General features: G+C 39.2%; 1 protein-coding gene across 3 annotated transcripts in view; it reads left to right on the top strand.

The window, feature by feature from the left end:
* LHFPL3 (LHFPL tetraspan subfamily member 3) overlaps positions 1-27,177 on the top strand; it is a 535,920-nt gene that overhangs the window by 369,943 nt on the left and 138,800 nt on the right. For all 3 annotated transcript variants that reach the window (XM_057731813.1, XM_057731814.1, XM_057731815.1), the window contains exon 2: positions 13,153-13,389. In XM_057731813.1, coding sequence (XP_057587796.1) covers positions 13,153-13,389 — 237 coding nt within the window. The remainder of the gene's footprint in view (positions 1-13,152; positions 13,390-27,177) is intronic.

Here is a 27,177-nt window from a genome sequence, read left to right as displayed (position 1 = left end):
TACAGAGAAAACCATAATTTGAAAAGATACATGCACCCCAATGTTCATTGCAGCACTATTTACCATAGCCAAGACAAGGAAGCAATCTAAATGTCCTTCAACAGATGAATGGATAAAGAAGATGTGGTATGTGTATATAATGGAATATTGCTCAGTTGCAAAAAAGAATGAAATAATTCATTTTCAGCAGCATGGATTGACCTAGAGACTATCATAATAAGTGAAGTAAGTCAGACAGAGGAAGATAGATATCATATGATATCACATATGTGGAATCTAAATAAAAATGATACTAATGAACTTATTTACAAAATAAAAACAGATTCACAGACTTAGAAAACAAACTTCTGGTTACCAAAGGGAAAGGTGGGGGAAAGGGATTAATTAGGAGTTTGGGATTAACAGATACACACTACTATGTATAAAATAGATGAACAAGGACCCTACTTTTTAGCACAGGGAAGGGACTATATTCAATATCTTGTAATATATCTTGTAATAACCTATGATGGAAAGAATCTGAAAAAGATTTTATGTATGTATATATATTTGAATCACTGCTCTACACCTGAAATATTGTAGACCAACTAGATTTCAGTTTTTAAAAAGAGATTATAGGGACCCACTACTATGTGTAACATCATGTGGTAGGCAGAATAATGCCTTCCAAAGATGTCCACACTCTAGTCCCTGGAACCTGTAAATATGTTAGGTCATATGGAAATAGGGAATTAGGTTTGCAGAGGCAATGAAGTTGGCTAATCATATGACCTTGTGATGGGAAGATTATCCTGGATTATCTGGGTGGGCCCAATCTAATCCCATGAATGCTTTTTTTTTTTTAAAGCTCTTTATTGGACTATAATTGCTTTACACTCTTGTACCAGTTTCCGAGGTACACCAAAGTCAATCAGCTGTTTTTATACACATATCCCCATATTCCCTCTCTCCTGCGACTCCCTCCCACCCTCCCTGTCCTGGCCCTCTAAGGCATCACCCATCATCGAGTTGATCTCCCTTTGTTATACAGCAACTTCCCACTAGCTGTCTATTTTACAGTTTTTAATGTAAATATGTCTATGCTACTCTCTCACTTTGTCCCAGCTTAAAAGTGGAAAGAGAATAGGCAATGAAGAGGGTCAGAGAGATCTTACGTGAAAAGGATTCCACTCGCTATTGCTGACCTTGAAAGGGGCCAGGAGCCAGGGAATGCCAGCAATCTCTAGAAGCAGGAAAAGGCAAGGAAATGGATTGTTGCCTCTAGCCTCCAGAAAGGAGTGCAGCCCTACAAACAACTAGAGCAGCCCAATGAGACCTGAATGAGAATTCTGATTTACAGAAATATAAGATAATATATTTGTGTTGTTTTGAGTCACTGAGTTCATAGCGATTTGTTGCAGTAGCCATAGAAAAGTAATACAGATTACAAATAAGGAAATGTTTAATCTAGGTTTGTTGTAGAATCAACAAATCCTCAATTTGTCCCAAGTGATATGTCAACTTCTGTTTGAAAAATACAAACAGTGCCACAGTGAGGTATCACCTCACACCAGTCAGAATGGCCATCATCAAAAAATGTAGAAACAGTAAATACTGGAGAGGGTGTGGAGAAAAGGGAACCCTCCTGTACTGTTGGTGGAAATGTAAATTGGTAGAGCCACTATGGAGAACAGTATGAAGGTTCCTTAAAAAAACTAAAAATAGAACTACCATATGACCCAGCAATCCCACTCCTGGGCAAATACCTTGAGAAAACCATAATCCCAAAAGAAACGTGTACCACAACGTTCATTGCAGCACTATTTACAATAGCCAGAACAGGGAAGCAACCTAAATGCCCATCAACAGATGAATGGGTAAAGAATATGTGGCACATATATACAGAGGAATATTAGCCATAAAATGGAATGAAACTGAGTTATTTGTGGTGAGATGGATGGACCTAGAGTCTGTCATACAGAGCAAAGTAAGCTAAAAAGAGAAAAACAAATACCGTATGCTAACTCATATATGTGGAATCTAAAAAAATGGTACTGATGGACCCAGTGACAGGGCAAGAATAAAGATGCAGATGTAGAGAACGGACTTGAGGACACAGCGGCGGGGGTGGGGGGAGATGGGCACGCGGGACGAAGGGGAAGCTGGGATGAAGTGAGAGAGTAACACTGACATATATACACTACCAACTGTAAAATAGCTAGTGGGAAGCTGCTGCATAACACAGGGAGATCAACTTGATGATGGGTGATAACTTAGAGGGCTGGGAGAGGGAGTTTGGGAGGGAGTCATGGGAAGGAAGGGATATGGGAATATATGTATAAATACAGCTAATTCACTTTGTAGTACAGAAAAAACTGGCACAACAGTGTAAAGCAATTATATTCCAATAAAGAGATAAAAAGAAAAAATACAAACAGTACCTTGAAGAGGGAGAGCAGGCAGGGTTGTAAGGTGGAGAACGTGTGTTCATCTTCTTTTTATTCCCTAGAGTCGGGCTCAAGTTAAGATAGGGACCAGGACCCAAGCCCAGATCATGGTTCCTCTAGACTTTCTCAATTTCCTTTCAAAAATTTTAAGCTCTGCTCCTGGTCATATATTGGTCTCTAACAAGAATTAATATCCCCCACTGTGTCTGGGCAAACAGGAAACTGGTATTTTGGATTCAGATAGTGGTTAATAAAAAATGAAAGAAGAACAAAGAAATTCTTTAGTGAAACATGTTGAAACAAGTGTACCATTCTATTACTTTATTAAATGTTTCTAACTAGCTAAGTTGATCATGGCCATCATCTCGAAATTCAAAATACTTTAGATCATCACAGTACTATAATTCCATCAGCATACCCCAACCCTGGTTATGAGAGTGGCAAATGAATCACAATAGACTTTTTTTAACCCTAAGCAGGAACCTGGGGATGTGGTTAAAGGGTGAAAGTACCAAATCCTAAGGGGAGGAATGATCCCCAAGAGCAGAGAGCAAAAACCCAAGCTCCCCACTGAGGTTCCAGACTTACCCACAGCCCTGCCTGGGGCCATTCTAACACCTGAGTTCAAAGCAAAACCACATTCTGGGCATTTCACTGGCAGGTTAAGACTGGGTTACCTACCTTTCATTTTAGTCAGGTGAAGGCATTGTTCTGATTCAGGCATCGTTCTTCAAATGTCACACCAGTCAAGGTTTTATCTATAAACTTTTGGTTACCACTTTCGGAATTTGAAGTTGAAAGATGTGTGAAAATTTTTTGACAGAACATTTAACACGCTGACTTATTTCACCCTCTCTTGACCTGGTTTTTCTCCTTTTCATTTTTGATACCTACTGCCAATTCCAATTCAGTTTCTCTGGGCATAGTTTCTTGTTCTAAAGCATTAGTGTTCTCCATAAACATATAAATCACTGGAAGATTATACCATAGATTGGTTAAAGCCTAACATATCTCAAACTATTTTCCCAGGTTTGGATAAATTGCTTCAAAGGCACAACAAAGAGAATGGAAACCTTGTAAAAAAAATTTTTTTCAAGGAAAATCTAATGGGAAAAGGAAGCAAGAAATAAAGGGAAAAAAAGGAACTCAATTTGCCACAGTTGTGTTTTTCTTTAGCAGTTTTTTTGGTGTAGATATAATAAGGCAGTCCTTCAGAGTCCACATGACCTTGATCATAAACATCCAAGGGGTGAGAGGATGGAAGAGAGGAAGTGACACTGAAGAGGAACAGAACAGAGATCAGGAACAGTCAGCTCGAAAATTTTGTCCTCCAGAGCCCCATCGTGATGTTCTGCCTTTTTCAACGTGGTGAAAAAATAATTCAGTGCCTACAGTAGATTGTGTCTGTCCTGAATGATATTACAAGCCCACGCTGCAAAGAGAGTGACAGCACTCCATAGGTTATGTGACTGTTCTTAAGCTGTACAGGGACCAGGAGTGAAGCAGAGGAAGATCTGTATATATCAATATCGATATTGATATAGATAGAAGGAAGGGAGGGAGGGAGAAAAGAGAAGTGGGGAGAAAGAAAGGGAAAGAGAGAGAGAATGAGAGAGCGAAATATTAGCTAAACTGTGAACAAACATAACCTTGGAGCCTGTTAATAATGTGTACATGTGTGCATCTGATGCCCCCTTTAAAGTAAGAGCCTTCTTTACAAAGGATGGTTGGGGAAGCATCCATCTGGCTTGAGCTTGGTTCTACTTCTTACATTTTTAGAATGTAGTATTTAGTTTTTCCACATATTTTCTTTGAACAATTAATTTTTGCCATTTGAAGTTTCTAAAGCATTCAAATGTTACTTCAAGAGAATAAAAGAAAAAGTGGGCAAACTGTAAAAGAAAAGCTTGTCACCATAAAGCTATACTGGTGCCAAATTCTGTTTCGGGAAAGTGTGCACAAATGGGCACTCTGTTCCCACAGAGTCTAGCTGGCTTGGAGAGCTCATCCTCACTGAGAAGGAATTCAGTTGCTCCTAAGTTTACCCCTTTTACTGAGAAATAAAATGCTGCTAGCCAGATTGGCATGAGATTCCTGACCTTGTTTAACTCTAGGCAACGGCACTTTTCCCTGAGTTAGGGCAGAGAGTGAGGGTGCCACTTTCTCTCTGTCTCCTGAGCAGAACAGCATTGAGTTCGCTCAGGAATTACTTCTACAAATGCGATTATTTCCCATCATATGTGTATGTATGGAGCATCAGTGGATACAAATATATTTCTAAATATGAATGATATAAGGTAAATCGTAGAGAACTCTTCAATCATCCTTAGTCATCTAGACCAGGGCTACCTGTTCTACAAATAAAGTAGCTCGGCACAAAGCCACATGGAAAAGTGCTGGGCAAGGTAATCATTGGTCTTTGCTTTGGGTGTTATCATGGCTAAAGCAGATTTTGCTGGGAGAATGATGATAGGTGTACTGTTCGTGTGGCTGTAGAGAAAGATGATATTTTCTTCTATTAAGATTTACTGTGTCTGAAATACAGTATAGATTTTAGCACTTGAAAATGTTGCCTGAGTCAAGAGCTCTCCTGCAATTTTCAGACAAGACTTGCGAGCATGTTTGGTTTTGTGTTTATTGGAATGTTCATTAAAACTGTGTCTATTGAAACCCAAAGAAGTTACTTAAAAGAAATAAAGCTTCACAAAAACTTAAATAGAACCGAATTGATTAATGTCTTTACTCGAAGTAGAAATTATTTGACATATAAGTAGCCATATATAAATTAAAAAGGTATAGTCATGTAAACACATACACACATATATATACTCTTAAAAGGAATATATACCTTTTAAGAACATATAAAATGTTTAGCTAACACATAGTCAACTTAAAATATCAAGCCAAAAACCAACTTGAAATATCAAGCCAAAGAAAGGATGGCTTTTCTTTATGGAAATGTGTATAAAACCAAATATACATATAATTAATCTCATTAATTCCCATTTCACGCACTTAGAATTTATAATTACTCTAATGTTCTTGGCACTACATATAAGATGAAATTCTGATTAGGTGATATACTAGTATAAATAAAAGAAATATTTATACATACAAAATCTAATAGTTTCTTTTTTTTATTAATTTATTTATTTTATTGGCTGTGTTGGGTCTTTTTTTGCTGTGCGCGGGCTTTCTTTAGTTGCGGTGAGTGGGGGCTACTCTTTGTTGCGGTGCACAGGCTCCTCATTGCCGTGACTTCTCTTGTTGTGGAGCACAGGCTCTAGGCACGTGGGCTTCAGTAGTTGCAGCACATGGGCTCAATAGTTGTGGCTCACAGGCTCTAAAGCGCAGGCTCAGTAGTTGTGGCACGTGGTCTTAGTTGCCCCACGGCATGTGGGATCTTCCTGGAGAAGGGATTGAACCCGTGTCCCCTGCATTGGCAGGCAGATTCTTAACCACTAGGAAGCCCCAAATATAGTAGTTTCTAAACATCATTTTAGTAGTAGCTCTTGTACTCAAAGAATAAATGTCTAATTATAAACAAGCACTGCCAAGATTTTGTAAATGTTCTTAGTAAAACAACAACAACAACAACAATAAAGTAATTTTGGGACTTCCCTGGCAGTCCAGTGCTTGAGTCTGTGCTTCCACTGCAGGGGGCGCAGGTTCTATCCCAGATCCGGGAACTAAGATCCCGCATGCAGTGCTGCGTGGCCAAAAAAAACAAACAACAGCAACAAAAACTGAAATCTTAAACTCTAATATAAGGTAATTTCATGTGGATCATTATTGTTGATAAGGAAAGGATCATAGCGTATGTGGTGTTAAAAGCACCAAAGCTAGACTACCTGAATTCAAATCCTGTTTCACCACTTGTGGGCTTTGTATGACTTTGAGCAGGCTATTTGAAATTTCTGTGCTTCAACTTCCTTTTTTCCTATATGTAAAAAAGAAAATAATGCTGGGGTTGGTGGAGAAGCAATGAATGGCAACCCTCTGTTCCCCCTTTGCAATGGACGGAATGTTTATGTCTCCCAAAGAGTCATAGGTTAAAACCCTAATCCCAGTGTGATGATATTAGCAGGTGGGGCCTTTGGGAGGTAATTAAGTTCTGAGGGCGGAGCCCCCGTGAGTGGGATTCCTGCCCTTATAAAAAGAGGCCACAGGGCTAGCTGGCTCTGTTTCTGCCATGTAAGAGATGGTACAAGGAGAAGTCAGCTACCTGCAGCTCAGAAGTGAATGCTCACCAAACCCACCATGATGGTGCTCTGATCTCAGACTTCCAGCCTTCAGAACTGTGGGACCCTGCCAAGCTCTGAACCAACTGAGAGAGAGAAGAGCTGGCAGATGGAGACCAAATATACTGTTTATAATGAGAAAGCTTAGGTTGAAGAAATGACTCTGGGTTTCTTAGCCAAAAGGACTGCCTAATCTGCACCCCCAGAATCAAGCATACTCATCTTACTACTCCTGGACAGCAGTGGAAAATCAAGGCCACCCTGTGTAAAATGTACAGCACAGAGAAGTGGAATACATGCTTCATGTGGGCAAACCGCTCCTAAGGTAAGGAGAGGAAGGGGTGAGCTGGTACAGCCAGTACCTCTCCTCCAGGTATTCCTCAGGGAACCCACTCCATCTCCATGGGAAGGGAAAAAGAATGGGATAAGGGGCCAAGGGTATTTCAGGAAAAAATCCCTCTTTCTGGAAACTAGAGAAGCCAGGAAATAGTGTTCTCACATTTGTCTTAGTTTTATTTGAGAATTAAATGAGATGACGTATGTGCAGTGTGCCCCACTCATGGTGAGCAGATAATAAATATTAGCTATTATTATGATGTGTGCTATTATTAACTATGTCATAACAAGATTTCACAGAGTCTAACTGCATCCAAGATAGATATCAAAAGCCATCTACTAGCATTCTAGAGATCAGAACTGTATTGTATGTTTAAGTTCTACATTCTGATTTGTTTTGTATTTGGCTAGTAACCCTCAAAATTTGGGCAAATTAGCAAGCTATGTTGTACTTAGTTAAATATTATTCCTCTTGTCTGGTATCATGTTCCAGAAAAGCCATTTCTCCACCGTGTAGCTCCTAAGTACAGGTGTGGGTGGACTCCTGTTTCTCCCCTTTCTGATTAAACCCCGTGGTATGGGTTTCACAGCTGACTGAGCACAAGGTACAGGTGAATGTTCGGCTTCCTTTCCTCAGGCAATTAGGGCTGAGCGTCTGCGCAGAGAAGCTTCTCTCATCATCACACACAACTTTCTAACTCTCCTCTTTTGAGAGCCTATTGTTTATTTACACTTTCTCCCCTTTCTAAGGGGTGTGGTGTCTTTTGTGTTATGACCCCAAGTGAAATGCTCATAAAATTATACTGGATTTAAAACCAAAACTGATCAGGAGATGATTTTTCTCCACTGGACTCTAAACCACAGTATTTTATGTCCTGGATTGTCTAGCAACTCAGTTCTCCAGAGGTAAAATGAGGTATAAATACAGTACCTTTTCCAGATGTACGAATACTATAATTCAATTTTGTTGGCCATGTGCTAATGAAGAAGCTGTAGGAATGATTAAGGAATGATTAATGTCTCTCCTTTACCAGGTATTTAGAGTAACAATCCCCGTGTGAAAGTTCTCCCTCCATAGCCTAGCAGCTCTGCTGACATCAATTTCTTCAATTACTGTATGCCTGAATAATTGATAGAGTTAAGTGAACGCAGGTTCTTTTTTTTTCATCATGTTCCCCTTGAGTGCTTCAGCAACATGAGGCAATTTATCATGCTTTTTGTGCAACAGTGCATAGACTTTTTAAAGAGTGAATTTAGACTTCCCCTCCCTGTCCAAAAAATAAGCAGTTCTCAGGTTTGCAGTGCTGAAAGTCCTGATTAAGATAGTTGGTCCAGCAATATCAGCAGGCCCAAGTGACCCAAATCATGGACCTCCCCTCCCCCCCACCCCATTGCTTTTTTCCTCTTTCTTCATTTCCCTTTGGAGAAAGACCCAATTAAAAACATTTGTGGATTTTTCTGAGGCTGTTTCTTTCACAGAGGTTACATTCAGCTCTTTGGCAAAGAAAAATGCCAGAGTAATTAGTGGCTCCAGGGAACCACTAGCTGTTTGTGTACTATTTCAGAAGAACCCATTGTGGGCAGCAGTAGCCTCTACACAGAGGTTCCTTTTAGAATGTGAATGCTTCCTAACCATTTGGAGTAAGCTTAAAATTGAAATCAACAGTCATGCCCTCACAAAGGTGCCTTGATTGTATATTCCTGATTGGAAGATGTCATGCGGCATTCAGTAAGAACATGGGTTTCTTTTCATCATTGTATTCTGCTCACCTCTGGCTTGCAAGCTCTTGTTTCTCTTTAACATTCAAGAATGTTCTGTGGTATACTTCCGGAAAAACTTCTGCTGAAATGAAGGACTATATAATTGCAAGTAACTTAGTCATTTCCTAAGTGACATTCTAATAAGAAACCCTTTTTTGGATGATAGCCCAGTTGGAACTAATTCTCCACTATCCCTCCTAGTCAGGAAATAGCTTGTCCAAATTAATCAAATGTTCTGGTGCCTTGTATACGCCAATGTTTAGTGTCGTGATGGTGCTGTATCTTACAGGGTGACCAATTTGTAAAGAATTAGAAATAATTATAAAGCCAAGAGGAATATATTTAGTCTTTCGTTGACCGAGACATTAGCCTAGGATCTTGCAGGTACTTCTTAGTCAGGATTACAAACAGCTGTTAGTTTCCAGCAGCTCTACAGATCATGCAGATTAGTAAGGTTCTGGTTAATAGGATGCCAGAAAACAGAATTTATAATAGCACTCAAGCATTAATGCAGAATGTAATAACCATACCTTTCCAAAGAAATCAACAGAGCCTAAACTATCTTAATGGTTTAAATTAATCTTCAATTCACTGTAACTTTGGGGGGACTTTGCCTTTCAAAAATAAAACAGCCAAGTTGGGGAATTTTGGATAGGGTGAGGAGAAAGTGTATATTTGATAATACATTGTCAGAAAATACAATTTGTTATGCAGTGGCCATCTAGAAGCACAGCTCTCAAAAAGATAGGATTTATTTATTTAAAAATTTGATTTTAATCACAGGCTTCACTTACAAAGTTTTAAAAGCTTTTGAATGCAATTATTTCATTTTTTATTACTCTATGATATAACCATTCAGATTTTCAAAACAGACAAATTTTTTTAAAAAATCTGTCACTTTAAGAGAGAGCCAACAAGAAGAGGGTGGAGAATCCAGTACAAACTCCAGTGCCTCATGGCCTGAAGGACACATGGAGTACACCAATGGCGGGGTACCTAAACCTTTCCCCGTGCCTGGGAGGCCAAAACCCAACCTTGTTATTAGCCCAGGTTTTACCGTAAGACTTCTCTGAACAATCAACTCCTCTAGACTATGTTAAAAATAAAAATTGAATTTCAAAAATTCTGTTTTTGTTACTTTCAGCAAAATACCCATTGCATAAAATGAAGCAGAACTGTATATTATATCCTGTATCTTCCCAGATTCTTCACTTAAAATTTAATTAAGGAAATCATATACTTTGAAGATGAGGAACAATGAATTACCATTCATATTCTCTGGTGGTTTTAGCTTCAGAGTGTGAATTCTGCCTCTTTTTATCCCAGTATGTGATCCCGAGTTTCCAGAAATGGAAATTTTTAAGATAGTCAGTCTACCTTCAGTGCAGAAAGACCTGAGAAAAGATATCTTTGTTGATGTCACCATTCCACAAACATCCTATTCCACTGAAATTGTCCTATAATGTCCAATAAGCTGCCTGAACTTGTGTCACTTGGTGATTTCTATTAAGTTTAGCTAAAACTATAAATTATCATGCTCCAAGTGATTCCCATTCATAAAGGGAAAATATTTGATTTTCCTTTTTTCCTGTTAAGAAAGTAATTTTCTCATAAATAAAAATTATGTAAAAAGCACTTGGAATATTTTTAAAAATATTTTAAGTAACATAGCATTCTTAAAGGTGATCTATTCTGAACTATGGTTTGGATTCAAAAATCTTCTGGATCTTCCCAAATAAAATGAATTTTTACTCATGGAGCTACGTGTTTTTAAAATACAAAGATCATTACTGCTAGAAATGCCTTGGAGAGCATGTTGGTATTGAATGCTAGAAACTACAGAAGGAATGGGAGTTTGAAATATCTTCAAATCATCTTCACTTTTTTCTAATCTCCCAAGTACTTGTAATCTGTTGTCTAGTTATATAGCAAAATTGCCTCTGTTAAATGTCACCAAAGTATGAATCCATATTTAACTAGATTTGTGACCTTTGGTAGTTGTGATGTTGACTTCTATAAACTATATTTTAAAGTATACTGTCTAAGTGCTATAATTAATTTATTCCTTCATTCACTTTCCTATTCAAAAGTATTTTAGTGCCAATTATCTATAAGGCACTGTTTGGGTGCTGTAAACATGATGACTTAAGCAAGGATTCTTTCCTCAGAAAGCTTATAATCTGTAATTTAGATAATGCTTGTAAATAAAAAACTATAACGTAAAAAAACAATAAGAACTTTAAGATCAGCACAGTCAACAGCTGTGTGAGTTCAGAGACGGGCAATATGTAGGTCAAGAAGGATTTGAGATGGCTTGCTTTGCGGAGAATGTTGCTTTTGACTTGAATATTAAAAGATAATTAAAAGTGGAACATTTAGGGATTGTTGTGGCAAATACTCCAGGAAAAAAGAGAAAACAGAGATCCCAAAACTTGGTGCATGGACAGGGGATCTTGTGTATTTCAACCCATGTGAAGTGGAGAGTATAAAGGGGAGGAGAACTGGAAACATTAGTGGGGGCTGGACCCTGGAGCCTTGAATACCTGTCTGAGTGTTCTTCAGTACCATGGGAACCAGCAAAACATTTTGAGTATGAGCAGTAATGTGTGATCTGAAATAGAGTAAAGGCAAACCAAAGGCAGAGGAAAGTTAGTGTTCCCTTTGAGAGATAATGAAGGCTTAAAATAGGAGTGTCTATATGGAGATATTGCACAGGTAGATGAGAGAAGCATGGCAACATTTGGGATGCGGGGCAAAGAAAAGAGGAATCAAGTGTGACCCAAAGTTTTGAACTGTCATTCTGTAAAATAACAAGGAACCCTAAAGCAGAGTTCTCCCACGCAGTCTTCATTCTTGTCACCCCTCTTGGTATCTGTCTTCTCTAGACCTGCCATATAGAGCTGTGCTCCTGTTAAAAAGTAAGAAAGTAGTTGTGTACTTCTGGCTTGTTCAGTAAGTTGCAGTGAGGCAAGAGTTATACGGGACTTCCTCTTGCGAGCTTCAGGGATTGTTTGCCTCCGATAGTAACAGAACTTTAATTTGGTTGGGCCATCATAGTCTTCTCCAGTTACATGCCGTGGAAACAGTAACCTGTCTGGATGCATAGCCCCTGCCTGCCTCGCAGTGTCGACATGATCACTTTCTCCAACCCTATCACTAATCTCCTGGTAGCTTCTCAAACACACAAAGCCTCTTTCCCTCCTCAGGGCCTTTGCACATGCTGTTGCCTGGAACATCTTTCCCATCTATTTCACATGTCTAGTGCTTTGCCTGTTTTTTGGCCTTATCTTAAATGTCATCCCTTTAAGAGGCCTTACTTGATCATCTTCTCTAAAGAAGGTCCCACTTACTATTCTCTATCTGAGCCCTTTGCTTCTTTCCTGACTTACTTATTACAACTTACAATTATTTTATTTGCATTATTACTTTTTTGCCTCTTTTCCTGACAAAACATAAAGTCTATGATAACATAACCCATGTCTCTTTTCTTGACCACTGTATCCCTAAGACCAAGAACTGTGTCTGGTACTCCTTAGGAGACAGTAAGTGGTTGTTGAATTAATGAGTAAACAAGTTAGTGAATTAATGAATGAACCACCTATTCAGAATGCTCTATGTGGCCTAACACTGTCATCATTTACCCCCAAATAATTTGATTAAATGTAAACAGAGTAGCAGTGATAGCCTGCAAATTAATCTTATTAAAAAGTATTCATATGACTCACATAGTGATATCTGGGAAATAGAACGTAAGCATTCTTCTTAAATTCCTAAATTTTTCATAAAAGCTCTGTGGTGTCACACTGTGTTGCTGTGATTTTCAACCTTTTAAAAAATGAAATAGAACAGAGAATAGAATAGAGTTCTAATAAGTGCTAAGTATAGTTTCAAGGAACTTTTTAGTGTTGGAGGTTACAACATGAAACTATTTTTTACTGTGACTCAAAGTCAATATATGCTCTGGTATTTCCCATGTTATCCTAATCCCTCATCTGACTGCTGTCAGCTCTTCAAAGCCGGCATTGAATTGTCATTCTGCAGTGTTAGGATTGCTTGTGGCCTATTTGCAGTGGAAGCCTTCTCACAAATACACATCAAAAATCGATTTTTTTTTTTTTTTTAGTATTTTCTTACTGATCAACATACCTTAACCTCTTTTTTAATGCTCAGTCTCACTGTAAAGAGTGATCCCAGAACCTCTTTCACTGCAGAGTGTTGGGCTGCTTTTAAGTTAACCAGGGGGAAAAAAAAACACTCAGGGTTGGACAGCAGTAAGATTTGCTGTTCTTTACGTCAAGAATTTGCACGATGGTTTGACAACTGTGGCAAAATTTGCTAAAGTGGAATTTATGTCAACTCCTTTTCTCTTTTTTTCCTCTCTCTCTAAGCTGCCTGCCTTGTGCTTGGCTGTATGATTTTCCCTGATGGCTGGGATTCAGATGAAGTAAAACGAATGTGTGGAGAGAAGACAGACAAGTACACTCTTGGGGCTTGTTCAGTCCGCTGGGCGTATATCCTGGCTATCATTGGGATTTTGGACGCCCTCATCCTCTCGTTTCTGGCATTCGTGCTTGGTAACCGACAAGACAGCTTGATGGCAGAGGAACTGAAGGCAGAAAACAAAGGTAAGACTGCTTTGGGGAACTCTTACCTGGACGCCTCAAACACAAAAAATGACACTCTCCATTCTTTCCCATGCGATAGCAGTGCATCCCCTCTGGGTCTGATTTGTTGGATTTTTTTTTTTTTGACTTATAGTTGATTTACAATATTGTGTTAACTTCTGTACAGCAAAGTGATTCAGTTGTACATACGTACCTTCTTTTTCATATTCTTTTCCATTATGGTTTATCACAGGATATTGAATGTAGTTCCCTGTGCTATATAGTAGGACCTTGCTTGCCAACGGGGAGGAGGGTTGGGGCAAGGATGGATTGGGAGTTTGGGACTAGCAGTTGCTACATCTTTTAATGGTGTCTAGTTCACAGACTTTCCCCAGACTCAACTCAAGATGTTTACACAATTAAAATAGTGTGTTTTTACATTTACCTTTCTGAGGCTTTCTGAGTCCATTGTTACTTAGATACGGTTTTTCCAGTTTCTTCTTCCTTCCCTCTCTGAGTTAATGGCTATGATACAACAACTTTTTTTGGCGGGGTGGCGGGGGGGCGGGGGGGGGGGAGGGGTGGGCTCTACTTGGCCAAACAGCAAGTGCTTCCTCTCCACGTATTCAGCTATTTTCCAGATTGAAATAAATGCTTGGGGAATCTTTGAGAATCATCTATAAGAGTCTTCATTAAACTGCTCACCATCACTATATTTGATTTCAGACTCAACCTCTCAGAAGAAGGTAGAGATGCTGGCACCAAATAGTTAGATATTTCAATATTTACCTAAGTAGCTGATTTTTAAATGTGTTATCTGGGTAATCGAAAGTCCTCGAATTTCTGTTCGAAAAGAAAATGCCTTCTGAAACACACAACCCCCCCCCCCCACACACACACAGATAGAAAATAAGACATTGAATAGTGAATGATATATGAATATTATAGTGTGCCAGTAAAAGGTAGCAAGTTGTTATTCAAGATGAATCTTTTAATTTTCTTTCCAGACTTCTAAACCAATTTTTTAGGATAGAATTTTATTGTCTGTTTTGTTATAGCCTTAGGTTCATTAAACTGTTTTATCTTTATGTTATTATCTTTAATACTTTGGACTTATATCAGCACCTTCAACTGAACAGCTCCTTCTAGATTTCCTAATTAAGAACTAAATCCATCCTGGAATTATGAAATTTAGTTTATTTCAAGTAGTTGTTTGTTTCAAAAACTCTTCACTAACTCAACATGTCTCAAATATAAGCATACATTAGTATCTACGTGAATGTCACATGTAATGATAGTGTAGCAAGCTTTATATTTAGAGCATCACTCCTTATGCTTATAAACCATGAACTATAAAGAGATAGAGAAGTCCGGGAGAGCAAGTCATCCATGAGCCCTTTATCTCCCTGATTTACAGACAGAATACATATTAGTTTACTTGATTCTATAAAAAATATGCTAAACACAAAAATAATCCTTCCATAGGGGAATAGTGCTGAACTTCCTAAAAACACACCTACTTTCCTCTCAGAGTTGCCCTTTCTAGATAAAAAGGATGATATGAAGATGCTAATTACACTTATAAAGAATGTTGCAGATTTAAAGTGCTTTCACATGCACTCATTAATTTGGTGCCCTTGGCTATTGTCTTTGTGACTTGTTGGATGTACACAGGTCTCTGTCCTGTTAACCTAACTTCAAATTTGATAGTAAAGATAGCTCAATATTAGAATAAATTACCTTTCCCTAGAGAATGCTTGATTCCTTTCACCACCCAGAATACTATTTATTCACTGTACCATTTGAAGTTATGTTGAGAACCTTTAACTTTCCAGATATCCTTTGACCATATATAAGGAGAATAAAATTCAGAAGAAAAAAATAACAAAACTAGGAAGGTTTTCACTTGGCCACTGAGAATTCTAACTCATGATCACATATACAACTGACAGTCCTCCTGAATTCATACTTCAGGACGGAATAGGCAGGATTATAGAATAATAATCAACAGTTTTCAAGATGGGTCTTTTCTTCTGGTTGATTCAATTAAATGTGGATGGCTGATCCCTTCTGTCTAGGTCTTCATTAAAGAAAGCATCATTTTCCATTCATCTTGTAAAAGCATTAATGGGAAAGAAGATTAAAATAGACCAATATAAGGTTTAGGGACTATCTGTGTATAATTTTTCTGTGTTCATCATCTCCATTTGCATGTATCATATTTGGATGTATTCCATCATTTCTTCCATCTGGTTCTGAAGGACTGAAATCAGTAGCAGTTCATCTGTGTCAAATCAGATGGATCCAATAAAGTAGCAGAGAACATCAGGCCATATTGATGAAACAGTTCAATTCTAACACATTTTCATTTCACAATTGAAATTCCTTTTCCTGGAACTCTGAGGATATACCAACAGTTCTATTACCTAGGCATTTCTGATCCTTAAAGAATAGGATCTGTATAAAATCAGAGCAGGGTTTCTAAGCCTTGTGTAAAATATAATCAGACCTGAATGTTTCTGAGAAATGATAGATTTTACAGTTGTTGTACAGGGTAGCCTTTATTGTTTGTTATTATTTAAACACTTGTTCAGTATTAAAGCTTGCAAAAAAGGTTGTTAGAGGGAAAACCAATCAGTGATTTGTTTGTATGTTTGTGTGTGAACGTAGTTTCACTAACCAGTAGTTTAATAACTTTGAAGTGCATGCAATAACCAAAACTAAATACAACAGTGTTAACCTTCTATCAGACCTCACTTCCCTGAGGATCTATAAGAATAATTTGTAATTATGAAATTGGTTATATATAAATTGGTGCTTTTACAATTTGCATAGCTACATTAACATAAATTTTCCCTTATTGAAACAGTTTTTCACTAATAATTTTTTTCTGATAAAACTAACATGTCCTTTGATAGCTAAGGCCTCCTTTAGGTCCCAGGGCAATGCAATGAAACGAGGCAAATTTAGCTTATGGAATTTTGGAAGATTTTATAAACTACATGATGCCTTCTGGTATCATGGAAGCAGACAATACCATAACTCAAGCTCTGACTCAGAAGAGGAAATAGGTTATGATGTAGGTTATATCACCACACACACTGTAATATCTTTTAGAGTCTTCCAGTTTTATGGCCTGCCAATCATCCTAACAATGTACATCCTATAACAAGTAGTAGGACCATTATAGAAAGACTAAACCTGCAAATGTGGCATATGACTCCAGTTCGAAGAAGTTTGTCCTGAAAGGTCTCATTATCATTTCTTCTTTATGTGGCTTTTGTAATTAATCTAATAACACACTTGCCCTGTATATCTAGAAAAGCCACCAAGTGAGTTCAGTACAATAAGATATTGCTTAGATCCATGAGTCCTTCCCAACAACCACCCCAATGGTCAAAACAAAAATCACCATTACAGACTCTGTCAGAGGAGGGAAGGGAATGCAGTTCTAATGGTTGACCTTTACTCCACTTACAGAGTCTTAAGATGAAAGGGAACACAGGGTGCTTCAGAGCCATAAGTGAACTGTCACAAAGGCGCTATTCAAAGGGAAAATGGGGTGGGGGGGAGGTGGCGGTCCACAGATGAATGTCTCCACCTCTGCCTCTTAAGATAAATATCCAGTGAACTCACCTCGATCCCTTTCTCATGTTCCCATACCACAGCTCCTACAGCATTTCATAAGGCCCCTCCTTTTCCAAGAGTGTAAACATAATTTGAAAGAGATCTAAGCTGAAATTTATCATAAATTGTGAAATGGCAAAATTTGAATAAATGAGTTTTAACATTGTTTCACCAAACTGAAAGCAACAACTTTGATGATGCTAGTGTTGTCTTAGAGGGAAATTCTGTAAGAGAGAAAGTTAATTATCTATGGCACTCTGTCAAAGTCCCAGAATATTTTTGTATGCCCCAAGCAAACAAACAAAGCCCCACTGAAAAGCAAAGAGGAGTGAAAACTTTAAATATCCAGGTAACTTTATACAGCAGTTGGCATATGCAAGAGAACTCAACTGCGTCCCCTGAATTTGGGGAGCAGGCTGTGTGCTGTCCCTGGCTCTGGGGATAGTAGCAGACAGGCAGGTGTTCATTCTTGTTTGGGCATTGGGCAGCATGATTTCTACCTGAGCCAAAAACAGCAGACATTTAACCTTGATATGTTGCTTAACTGCATATTTTAACACACTGCACTGTGAAGTCAACTTAATTATGTAAAATTAAAGTTTCATCCAGATAAAAAGGATGTGAAATGAAAGCTTCATTTTCACTCTTTCATTAATTGTGAAAGGATAAATAATTACATTTTCCAGAGCTCCTTTGCCACAAATATCTTTTTTCTTGTCAGACACCATTCATAAAGAGGTCTGTTTCTGCATTTGTGTGTATAGTCTTTGGAATTGCTTATCAGATAATTGGGGCCTCTTACAAGCAGTTTTAAAGTTACTTCGTCTTCTAGCACTTTAACTGCAAATGAGAAAACATTATTCATCAAGAGGTGACTCTAGCTACCGTTTATTTATTAAGTGGTTTAAGCTCTTTTTCATGCTGTAATAGGGGGAGTGAGAATAAATTCATTTTACTTAACTAATTGAGAAATGCTTCAGGATTTTGATTTAAGGTACCATGCTGTGCCACCGCCTCATTGTGGGTGGCAACGTGGTCTATGGAAAGAGCATGCACTGCCCAGAGTTTGTGTGATGTGACCTGAGGAGCCTTGCGGTCATGTCTTAATAGTCCCCAAATTCAACTTCCTTGTGTGTAAAATGCACGCTTGCCTAAATGGCATCTGAGGTTTCTTCCATCTGTAAAATATTCCAATTCAAGGGACACCTTCAGAGGTGTCCTTTAAGGATGCTCTGAGAGTCGTAAGAACTTCCACCCTTCGAGCAACGAATACACTAAAGGGTCTTATAGGGGCTTGTTAGCAATACAGGGGTGGCTAGGAGAAGGGAAAGGTAAAAGTCAAGGGGAAGCAGGTCCAGGATGCCTAGGTGTTTCTCCCTCAGCCGTGTGCTCCCCACTGAACCTGCTGTCACAGCCCCACTCACGCACACCACCAAGAAGAGAATGAGTCAGATTTAGAAACTCTGTCCCATGCAGAGGGGGCTCCTTGCCACACTAGATTCCCATACTATGTGGTGTCCCTGTGGACCCCTTGACAGTGAACAGGGCCCCAGATCACAAACACATACTTTATTTCTGGTCTTAACTCTAGCACTTATTAGTCATGTAACTTTGAACAAGTCCCTTAATATCTCAAAGCCTCCACTTCGCTTTCTTTAAAATGGGAATGATAACACCCAGCTCTGCCTCCTCTGTAGGGTTGGGAGAATATGACAAAAGCATGGGTGTAGAAGCAACTTATAATCAATAATACCGATATAAGCTTTGCTTATTGCTAATCATTTTCCCCATATGACATTTTATTTGATCTTTGGAATGATCCTGTGAGATAGCTATCATCATCCTAGTTTTACACATCAGAAACTGAGGCTCATAAAAAAAAAAAACATTTTGTGTAAATTTTTACAGCTAGGAAGGAATGGATCCAGGACTCAAACACAAATCATTTTACTTGAAATTTCAAGTTCTTTCTATTATACAATATGATGTAATCAATTCTCAATGGATGCTGATTCTATTGCTTCCCACTTGGCTAGTCAGCCCTGTGTAAGTAAGAATTTAGTCTTATTTTCATTTGGTAGCTTTTAGATAATGTTATTCAATCAAAAGTTTAATATACTTGAGAATGGGGGATAGCCTTGATTTAAATCTCATCCTTTTATTTGACTCCGTAACTTTATAAAAACCTAGTGAGGTAAGATCAGGAAGCGTAAGAAAGAGTGTATCTTCAAGTGCTTTGAATTAAAGCTTTAATAAAGCCATAGAGAATTATCTGTTTCCCAGTGGGATTTGTGTCGAACAAAGTCCTCATGGTCAGCCAAGCATCTCAGTGTGCCTCTGAAAATGGGTATACATCCTGACACTTTTTCAGAGGGGCTCAAATCACTCAGAGTTGGAGCAGACCTTAGTGCTCATAGAGTTGTGTTATGTACTTGCAGCTTCTAATTCCTCTCCTCTCACTCTTTCATAAGCTCACTCCATTCATGTTTTCACCCCCAGCACTTTACAGTCCCTGTCTTATGAAGGTCACCCCCAATCTCCTAATTGTTAAATTTCATAGTCAACTATCCTTATATTGACTTATCATCAACCTTTCACAGTTGACAACTGGCCCCATGTTGAAGGTCTGTCTTTAGTTAGCTTCCAGTAGCTGACCTTGCCAAGATTTCCTTTTGCCTCTCCGGGGCTCTTTGTGCTCAGTCTCCTTTGCTCATTCCTACCTATCTCTCCACTTTTTCTGTCTACACTCACATCCCAGGTTATCTCATCTCTGCCAAGACTTTAAGTAACCTCTATACCCTAAATACTCCCAAGTTTAATCCACCTCCCACCTCTTCAGTGAACTCTGGTCTCATATACACAACTGCCTACTTGATACCCTTTTTGAATGTCTAATTAGCTTCTCAAACTTAACAAGCTTTCTAAAACTGAGCTCCACAAAGCCTCCTTCCCCCATAGTCTTCCCCATTTCAGTTCATGACAACTTTATCCTTCCAAACTACTCAGACCAAAACTTGAATCATTCTGGACTCTTCTCTGTCTCTCATAACTCACATCTAACCCATCCGAAAAACTTATCAGCTCTACCTTCAAAATATGTCCAAAATTCTCCCACACCTCACCCCCATCACTGCTGCCATCCTGGTCCAGGCCAAGTCTGATCTCAACAGAGCAGAGCCAGTGCAATCCTGTTAAAGACTAGTTTGGATCATACCACTCCTCAGCTCAAGACCTTCCAGTGACTGGATAATCTCACCCAGAGTGAAAACCAGAGTCCTTTACCGGGGTCTCCAAAACTAGGCAGATCTGCCTCCACCCTGGCCACTCCGACCTCCTCTCAGGTTTTCCCTTTGTTTCCTATGCTCCAGACACATTGACTTCCTTGTTGTTTCTCAGACACTCCAGGGACAGTCCCATCTCAAGGCCTTTGCATTTGCTCTTCACTCTGCCTGAAATGTTCTTCCTCAAAACCTCAAAGCTCACTCCCTCACCGCTTTCAGGTCTTATCCAAATATTGCCCTCTCAACGGGGTATTCCCTGGTCAACCTCTCTAAAATGTTACATACACATGTATTTTATCTAATGCACAGTATATTCTACCACTTTTTCTTGTTAATTATCTCCCCCCAAGAAAAGCTCCACAGGGACAGCTTTTCTTTTGTTCGCTACTATATCCTAAGTGCTTAAAATAATGCCTTTCATTTCTAAGTGCTCAATAATTATGTATTGAATGAATGAATGAGTCTAATCTCTAGCTCATGAGATGGTCATTCATTGTTGCACAGATCTTAACCTCAGGAAGTTTCTATTTTCATTAAGTTGAAACATGCCCCCTTATAATGTTCACCCATTGCTAATCCCTCTTCTACTTTAAACTCTTGACTTACACAGAAACAGTTATCATGTCTGTAATGGTTAAAGTTATACATTCACCAAGAAGCATAGTTCCCCATGTCTTGCTGGGCCTCTGGAGATACCCATGTAGTCTGTGCTATCCACTACCCACCCTAGGTACCAGGGCAGAGTGCATCCCTGGTGGAGAGGAGGAAGGAGAGGACATCCAAAACTGTGGAGAAAGGAAGAGAACTTTACAGTCACTCATGGATGTGTTGCTAGAGATCATCTCCTTCAGTTTACCCTCTATGCCTAGAGATAACTTGGACAACATCTGAACTTGCAAGATTGACTCTAGTCCATCCAACAAATACACACTGAGATAATGAATGTACCATGGTGTGCTTGAAGAGGGAGCTCTCCCTTTGACCGGTACCTAACCTCAAATGATACCCTCAAAGCCAGTATCTTCCTCTCAGCCTTCCCCAAATAGTGGACTTCCAGTCAGAAGTGGTTTAAGAATCTGAGGGCAAAGGCAGTGCTGACTCTGAATGGCTGTCACATGCTCCATCATTATCCACTTTACCCCAATAGCCACAGTAATTTTGACACTTCAACGATCTTTTCAGTCTGTGAGATGAGGACTGATCTTCTCTGTCCCTGAGAAAGACTCTCTAGGTAAATATCAAATGAGCTACAAGAAAGGAAGAAGGAAGGAGTGAAAAATAAAAAAACAAACTGTATACAACAAAAATATGAAGTCCAAGATTTAGCCCTACCAGTAAAATTTCAATCAACAGTTCAGCATAACTTTAAATGAAGTCTTGTAGGGACTTCCCTGATGGTCCAGTGGTTAAGACTCCTTGCTTCCAATGCAAGGGGTGTGGGTTTGGTACTTTGTCAGGGAACTAAGATCCTGAATGCTGTGTGGGGTGGCCAAAAAAAAAAAAAAAAGAAAGACAAACCCACACGTAAATGGAGTCTTGCAGTTAGGTTAAAATTCATCCGCTCCACCCCCACCTCTTGCCTTCCCCCTTTAACAATATCATCATGAGAGCTGAAAACAGGGAGTATCATGACCTTCATGAGGCCCCACTCAGGTTTATGGATTATATTACTTATTTCTAGGTTACTGATATATGGCCAATTCTTTTTAATTTTATTAAGACTGAGTCTAATTTCATATCTATACACTCTGGATAGCTTCGATAGGCCCCTCAGTCTTTGAAATTAATTAGTGATCTGTTATCTCTTTCTAAATTTGCTGTTTTATACATGTAATACAGACTTGCTCATTAAAGTAAACTATTTCAGGGCAAATCTCTTATTTCTAGTCTTCCCATCTACACATTTAAACTTCTAGGCCACAAATATACCTCTGAAAATTTTTTCTCCCCCATAAATATACTCAAGTAATTTCATTTCTTCCTGTTTATCTAGTTAGTTTCCTAACAATGAGCCCCTCTAGCTTTTCTCTTATTCATGCTGGAGTTTCTGGTTCTTCTCCACATGTCCTACCTGGAGAATAGGTACCAAATGAAACATTAGTGTTCTTGACTTTAATTCTAGTTAAATCTCCTTGGGCCTCAGCTTTCCTACTCAGTCTTGTTTTTTTAGTGTACATGAAACTTTTTTGGCAAGTGATGTTTACATTCTCGCTGCAGGCTCACTGATTCCATCCTGAGGTCGAAGAGCACCACTGAAAATGTAACCTGACACTTCCCTTGCCCCTAAATGTCACCTGACACTTCACTTGCCTCTGGCAAAGGAATAACAGAGTTGTTTTTAACATCTGGTAGGGACACAGTGTCAAGCAGATACTACTGAGATAAATAAATGTTGAGATTACTTGCACAAATAACCTCTGTTAGTGCTTCACAAAATATGACCACCACCCCACTCAAAAAACATGCAAATTACATTTTTTACTCTAAGTTTATTGAGAGCAAGGACTATGTCTTATTTATATGTTATCTCCAGTATTATAGTTCTCAGAACATAGTAAATGCTTAATAAATTTAAGCACTTGTTATGTTTATTGAATCAATTACATGAAAGAATTGTGTAAATAATTAATGTCCCCACTTAACATGTTTTCTGTACATTAAGTAGTTTGTCCCTTACTTTACGGATTGCAAAAGGAAATAAATTTGCTTGCACATTACACATAAATATATTTTTTTAATATATCAAAGAATGGCATGTTAGAACAATGTGCTATAACTTTGCCACTTGAGCCAAGTCAGCGAACCTCTTTAAGCCCTAATTCAACAGCCACAAAAATGTACTATGAAGTTGCTGTGTGCCAAGCAGTGGGAAAAACCATGACAGTCAATTCATCAAGCATTTCTTCCACAACTCGTGTGTGCGAAGCCTCACGATAAACACTGGGAGTTCCAAAATGAGTGGGACAGGGTTTGCCCTCGGTTTCTTTGGGGAGAACATGTAGTGTTATAGGTACTAGGTTATATTCCTGAGGTCCAATCCCATTCTCATAGCCATGGCTTCACCAGGTCACTTTGTTGGTACCACCTCTATATAAAGTGAGTGCATGTCCGTCCCTGACAGCTGCCTCACTCCAGCACCAGGGAAGATGATGCTATAATAATCAGAGACTGCTTCCCAAAGACAATTTGACATGCAAGCTTTCATCTGCTGAGAGGCTTTAAAAAAATCAGCTTGTGGAAAAACATCAGTGAGTCTCTAATAGACCAATAAACAAAGGAGAACACAACTGTGAGGAAATGAAAAAATGCAGAAGTTATGTTGTGGACAAGTCAGAATGGAGAAGTGGGAGTCTTCTCTTGTTAAAGCATTCATTTTAGAGCAGCCTATTGAAAATCTAAACTCCAGAAACTGCTTTGGGGAAAGGTCTGTTGTACCACCAACATTATCACACTTGAACAATGTCTTTCCAGTCAGTCAGCGAGCGGTCCTCAGCAAGTGCTATATTTATGCATTTCCGTGACTTTTTCTTCCTGCTTTACTGCACACGTAATCTGGGCCTTGGATTTGGTAGGGAAAAATGTTTGGCCTGAGTAGATATCATCTCCCTAACTTAACTTGACCATATCACCTTTGATGTGTCTGGAATAACCAGGAGGTGAAATGTGAATTCTGGCAACTGCCGTGTGATGCTGTCTGCAAGTCAGTGCACTGTCAAGCCCACAAGAGCAAAAGTGACAATGTTGTCAGGAGATCTGGAGGGCAGAATTCAACCTGGGAGAAAAAGCAGCTGTGGTGTTAGTGTCAGCTGCCCCAACACATGTTCTGGCAGAGCCACTAGACAGGCCAGTCGCTGGAGAGAAGCGGGACACAGCCCCTCACGGCGGCGGGTGAGGCTGCAGCGCTCACTGGAAGGAGGGCTCTGACCCAGAGCCCTTACAAGTGGCAGCTACTCCAAAGAAAATCTAAAACACTGTCCCTTGTCCCAGAGAAGGTGACAAGCCCAGAAGAAGTCACATGAGCAAATTCCATCTGCTAGCCTGATAGTTTCTCACCAGGGGCTGCCCTTTTAGTGCCAGTGCCAACGCACAAAATGAATCAGACATTCTCTGACTGAGCGGACAGGAGAAGTGCAATTGTCTGGGCTCTGGGAGCTTTGTTTCCAGTTTACCAATTTAAAAACAAACAAACAACCTTGCCTGGCCTTGGTAAGGGAGGCTCAAAGATGCTGTGTTATTGACACATGGTAGCGGATTACCAGATGACACTGTCTTGAAGTCTTTTTTTCAGGAAAATCCTCTAAAAGCATAAGTGACTGTTGGGTTGGTTGGTTTTTGTTTTTTTAATCAACCTGAGAGAAAGTCTTAGTGGTAGGCTTAATAACTCTTTAGATGTAGGGTGAGTGACCAACTCTCTCCTCCTGTCTGTATTGGGGGGGTGGGGTCAACCTAAAGAAATGTTGAAATACAGAGTGAGGACTTCGAGAGCCAGAAATTATTTGGCTATTTACAATCACCTGGGGAGCTTTAAAGTGTGAGAGCTTAGGCGCCACTGCAGAGATTTTAATTCAGTTGGCATGAAGTGAATCCAGGTATGAGGACTCCCCAGGAGGTTCTCACGTGCAGCCAGGGCTGAGGACCAATGGCTTCACCCAGCACCCTCATTTTACAGATGAGGAATCTGAGCCACAGAGAGGAGAAATAAAGACCATCTCATCAGTCTGAATTATTATAATTAGAAATCAGTAGGTAACCCATGAAAATAGTCAAGTTTCATTCTATAATAGTCTAAATAATCATCTCTCTGATGTAGTTCGGTTGCTATTATTTTTGGAAAGCGAGCTTTCTGCCAGCCCTGGGAAATCAATTTGTGCCACCTGCTGGCTCCGTGAACTTGGGCAAACCTCTCTAAGGCTTGGTGTCCTCATCTCTAAAGACATTAATAGAACCTGCCTCACAGAGGTTTCATGAAAATGAGATCATGCAGGTAAACTGTCTGTCACAATGTCTGACACCTATCAACTGTCTTTACTTTGAGAGCTTTGATTTTACTTGACAGACACATATATAGAGCTTATTTGTATGCCATGGTTCATGCAGTGCAGAGCCCACGCCCTAACCATTGCACTATGATCTCCCTTTGTTCTTAGCAACTCTGCATCGTAATGGGGACCTCCTTAAGATCTACAGATTGTTCCCTCCACATGTTTAAATATGATTTTTTCATCTGGTAGCTTTACAGATATTTTTAATATGACTGGTGAGGCTTGGTTGGTCGTTGGTTGGTTGGTTGGTTGGAGGTTTTGTGGGGTTTTTTGCTTTGCTTTTTGTAATCTTCCTGCATATACTCATATTTCAAGATGAGCTGGGGTGGGATGGGGGAGGAGTTTTTCCTTTACATTTGCTACTTAAAGAGCTCAAACCATATAGCTGGCTCTGTAAATTCAGTGACAGTCACCAAGGAGATCCCACGATCCCCTGATAGAAATGACACTCACTCATTGCAATGTTACTCAATTTCGATCTGGTTGAAAATTCTTTCACTTCATTGTTGGACAGATGAGAGCCAAACTCAAGGCCTTAAAAATGTCTGTGAGAGTTGTCCTTCAGAAGTGTTAGAGGGAAGGGATTCCATCCAGACAGAAAAAGCAGTGAAGACAAGAATCCCCTGAATGTAGGAGAATATAGGTACTTCATTTTGTCTGTGAGATGACAGAAATTCAGTGCTGCTAGGCTAGTATGTGCCTGGGTTTCGGTCAGAACTCATCTTTATTTTCCTCACCATACACATGGCAAATAAAATCCATATGTCAAACAAACATAAGTAATAAAATTTTTATTAGAAACTAAAGTAAACTGGGGGACTCCTCCCTCATTATTCAAAACCCATTTCTCTCTGGCTCTCTCTCCTGATACACTCTGAAGTGATCCCTTCCCTCACCAGCTAATTCACCCACTACGTAACAAGCCTTATTATTATCATTATTATTATTATTAAAATGTACATTTCAGTTAGTAGGTATCAAACTTCTATGAGAATAATATTCTGGGATGCTTTTTTTTATGTTTTTATTCTTTTATTTACTTTTTTAAAGCTCTTTATTGGAATGTAATTGCTTTACACTGTTGTGCCAGTTTTTGAGGTACACCAAAGTCAATCAGCTGTGTTTATACCCTCATCCACCCTCCCTATCCCAGCCCTCTAAGTCATCACCCATCATCGAGTTGATCTCCCTGTGTTATGCAGCAGCTTCCCACTAGCTATCTATTTTACATTTGATAGTGTATATATGTCAATGCTACTCTCACTTCATCCCAGCTTCCCCTTCACCCCCCACCCCCACCCCATGTCCTCAAGTCCGTTCTCTACATCTGCATGGGATGCTTATTTTAAATGTAATGAAAAAACGAAATTATGGCTTCAGTAGTTCTAAGAAACAGTTCTAAGGAGTCTTTTTTAAATTAATAAACCTTTTTTTTTAAAGCAGTTTTAGGATTGCAGAAAAATCAAGCAGAAAGTCTCTGAGTCCCTACACACCCCTTTCCCCATATACACAGCCTCCTCACCACCAACATCTCACATCAGCATGGTTCTTTTGTTACAGTTGACGAACCAACGTTGACAAGTTATTATCAGCCAAAACCCAAGGTTATATTAGGGTTCACTCTTTGTGTTGTACATTCTATGGGTGTTGACAAATGAAATCCTTATTTTTAATAAGTTCATTCAAGTAAATGTGCTGCAGTTGATTTGAGGGCAATGCTTTAAGCAATACTGCTCAGGGTCATTTATAATCAGATTAACACTACCATTATGTTATGATACTGAGGCCAACAACCATGGCCAAAGCAGTATTGTTACTTTAGAGTTGCTTTTCATAAATATCTTGATACCCTTCAGTGC

The sequence above is a fragment of the Hippopotamus amphibius genome, chromosome 4 (genome assembly GCF_030028045.1).
Source record: "Hippopotamus amphibius kiboko isolate mHipAmp2 chromosome 4, mHipAmp2.hap2, whole genome shotgun sequence".
Classification (NCBI taxonomy): Eukaryota; Metazoa; Chordata; class Mammalia; order Artiodactyla; family Hippopotamidae; genus Hippopotamus; species Hippopotamus amphibius.
Note: the sequence above shows the minus strand (reverse complement) of the source record. Positions and strands in the feature narration are given on the sequence as shown.